We start from the raw sequence: 2,071 nt of genomic DNA on the forward strand, positions 1-2,071 counted from the left end.
ATATATATATATATATATATAGAGAGAGAGAGAGAGAGAGAGAGAGATAGATAGATAGATAGATAGAAAGATAGATAGATAGATAGATAGATAGATAGATAGATAGATAGATAGATAGATATATAGATAGATAGATTGATAGATAGATTATTTTATTTTATATTGTATTGTATTGTATTGTATCATATATTATATTACTTTTTATTGTTATATATTATATATATAGAAAGAGAGAGAAAAGTAGATAATATATATAATATATTATATGTATGTATTTATGCATGTATGTATGTATGATGGTATGCATGCATGTATGTATGTATGTGTATAAGCTGTAAGATATGAAAAATATATATTATACATTTTAGACATGAAGCAATGCAAAGTTAAGCAATTTACGAAGCTCTAGTCATTATTTATATTATTATTATTTTAATTGTTAGTGTAATCAGTAAGATTATATAATATCTTGCATTTTACTGCAGGCTGATGAGAAAAAAATAGTTAGCTATATCCTGTAGTACGGTAAATTCCTGGAACGGCATTTTAATTAAAACGGTTCTACGTCTGTAACCATTAATCCAAAAGAAGAATGCTGATAAATTTGGTACATGTAGGAGTGAAGATTCTAGAGCTGCCGGTCCTTGGTCTTGAAAGAGTGGTCGATTGAATTTAATTGGTTTGAATGCTTGAGCAAAGTATACTGATTATTTGAATTTATTCTTTAAACCATTAATGATAACAGTATAGTTTAGCAATGCAATGTTATCACTAATAATTCCACACACACACACACACACATATATATATATATATATAATTTTCACTTCTACACATTTCAAACAACGTTACGACAGTCATATTCACACATTTAAAACTATCTATAAGAAAATACTATCGAAATTGTTGGGAAAGAATCAGCAGAAAAATTCAGTGTTTTCACTGAGATGGAAAATTGTATTTAGGGTTAAATCTATACCTAAAAGTTTAACTTTTTGCGAAAATACTTTCTGTTTAAACATAGGACCTCAATATCCTCACTTCTACAAACCCAGAGTCGAGAACTTTATCCACTTTTACTCACGTCGGACACAGTTTGCTGCAGAATCACTTATACGCGTGTCAGTGTATGTGTGTGTGTCTGTCTGTCTATCTGTATGTATGTATGTCTGTCTGTCTGTCTGTTTGTTTGTGTCATGTTCGCGCGAACAGTTAGTTGGTAATCCATTTTCCTAACAAGCAAGGCAGGAATAATTTTGTATTTTAATTTTTATCAAATTAACTAGAATATTTTAGAAATAAGCTTTGTACCGAACTGTCAGTTGTATTTTTTCCAGTTTTCTCACTTTCACCTCTAGTGACCTCCGGTGTATATGGAACAGATAGCTATAACCAAAATACAGCATTATAGGAATATAAGATTAATTGCATTAATAAAAAAAGTGAACATTAAAATTTCAATAAAATATTAAATAAAAAAGTCAATCAGATGAAGATTATATATTGATTTATGATATATGAAATAGATAGATAGACCATATATGATTTATTTATATATATATATATATATATATATATATACATATTTGTTTTGCAAGATTTTTGATGTGAAATCGTGTGTTGAAACAGATGTTGTTGTACTTGGGGATGGTCATATTGCCAGTTTAGCCAATAAAAACACACGCACTGTATATTTGGTGTTAATTTGCTTCAGCTTTATATTACATTAATCTTAATCTTATTTCGGCCAGAGTTCTTTCGTCACACTTCTGTGACCTCATCAGTGGTCCTTTGTTTCCTTCCTTCTTATGTGTGTCTCACCTTGCTAAATATCAGCCATATAATCAGTATACAAAATGGCTGATATTTAGCAAGGTGAGACACACATAAGAAGGAAGGAAACAAAGGACCACTGATGAGGTCACAGAAGTGTAACGAAAGAACTCTGGCCAGAATAAGATTAAGATTAATGTAATATAAAGCTGAAGCAAATTAACACCAAATATACAGTGCGTGTGTTTTTATTGGCTAAACTGGCAATATGACCATCCCCAAGTACAACAATATATAT

General features: G+C 29.7%; 1 protein-coding gene across 12 annotated transcripts in view; it reads right to left on the minus strand.

The window, feature by feature from the left end:
• LOC106871506 (uncharacterized) overlaps positions 1 to 2,071 on the minus strand; it is an 84,238-nt gene that overhangs the window by 17,761 nt on the left and 64,406 nt on the right. For 10 of the 12 annotated variants that reach the window (XM_052976388.1, XM_014918005.2, XM_014918001.2 and 7 more), the window contains one exon: positions 1,312 to 1,386. The exons of the other annotated variants lie outside the window; for them this stretch is intronic. In XM_052976388.1, the coding sequence (XP_052832348.1) occupies positions 1,312 to 1,386 (75 nt within the window). The remainder of the gene's footprint in view (positions 1 to 1,311; positions 1,387 to 2,071) is intronic. 12 annotated transcript variants of the gene reach the window in all.

The sequence above is a fragment of the Octopus bimaculoides genome, chromosome 24 (assembly GCF_001194135.2).
Source record: "Octopus bimaculoides isolate UCB-OBI-ISO-001 chromosome 24, ASM119413v2, whole genome shotgun sequence".
Classification (NCBI taxonomy): domain Eukaryota; kingdom Metazoa; phylum Mollusca; class Cephalopoda; order Octopoda; family Octopodidae; genus Octopus; species Octopus bimaculoides.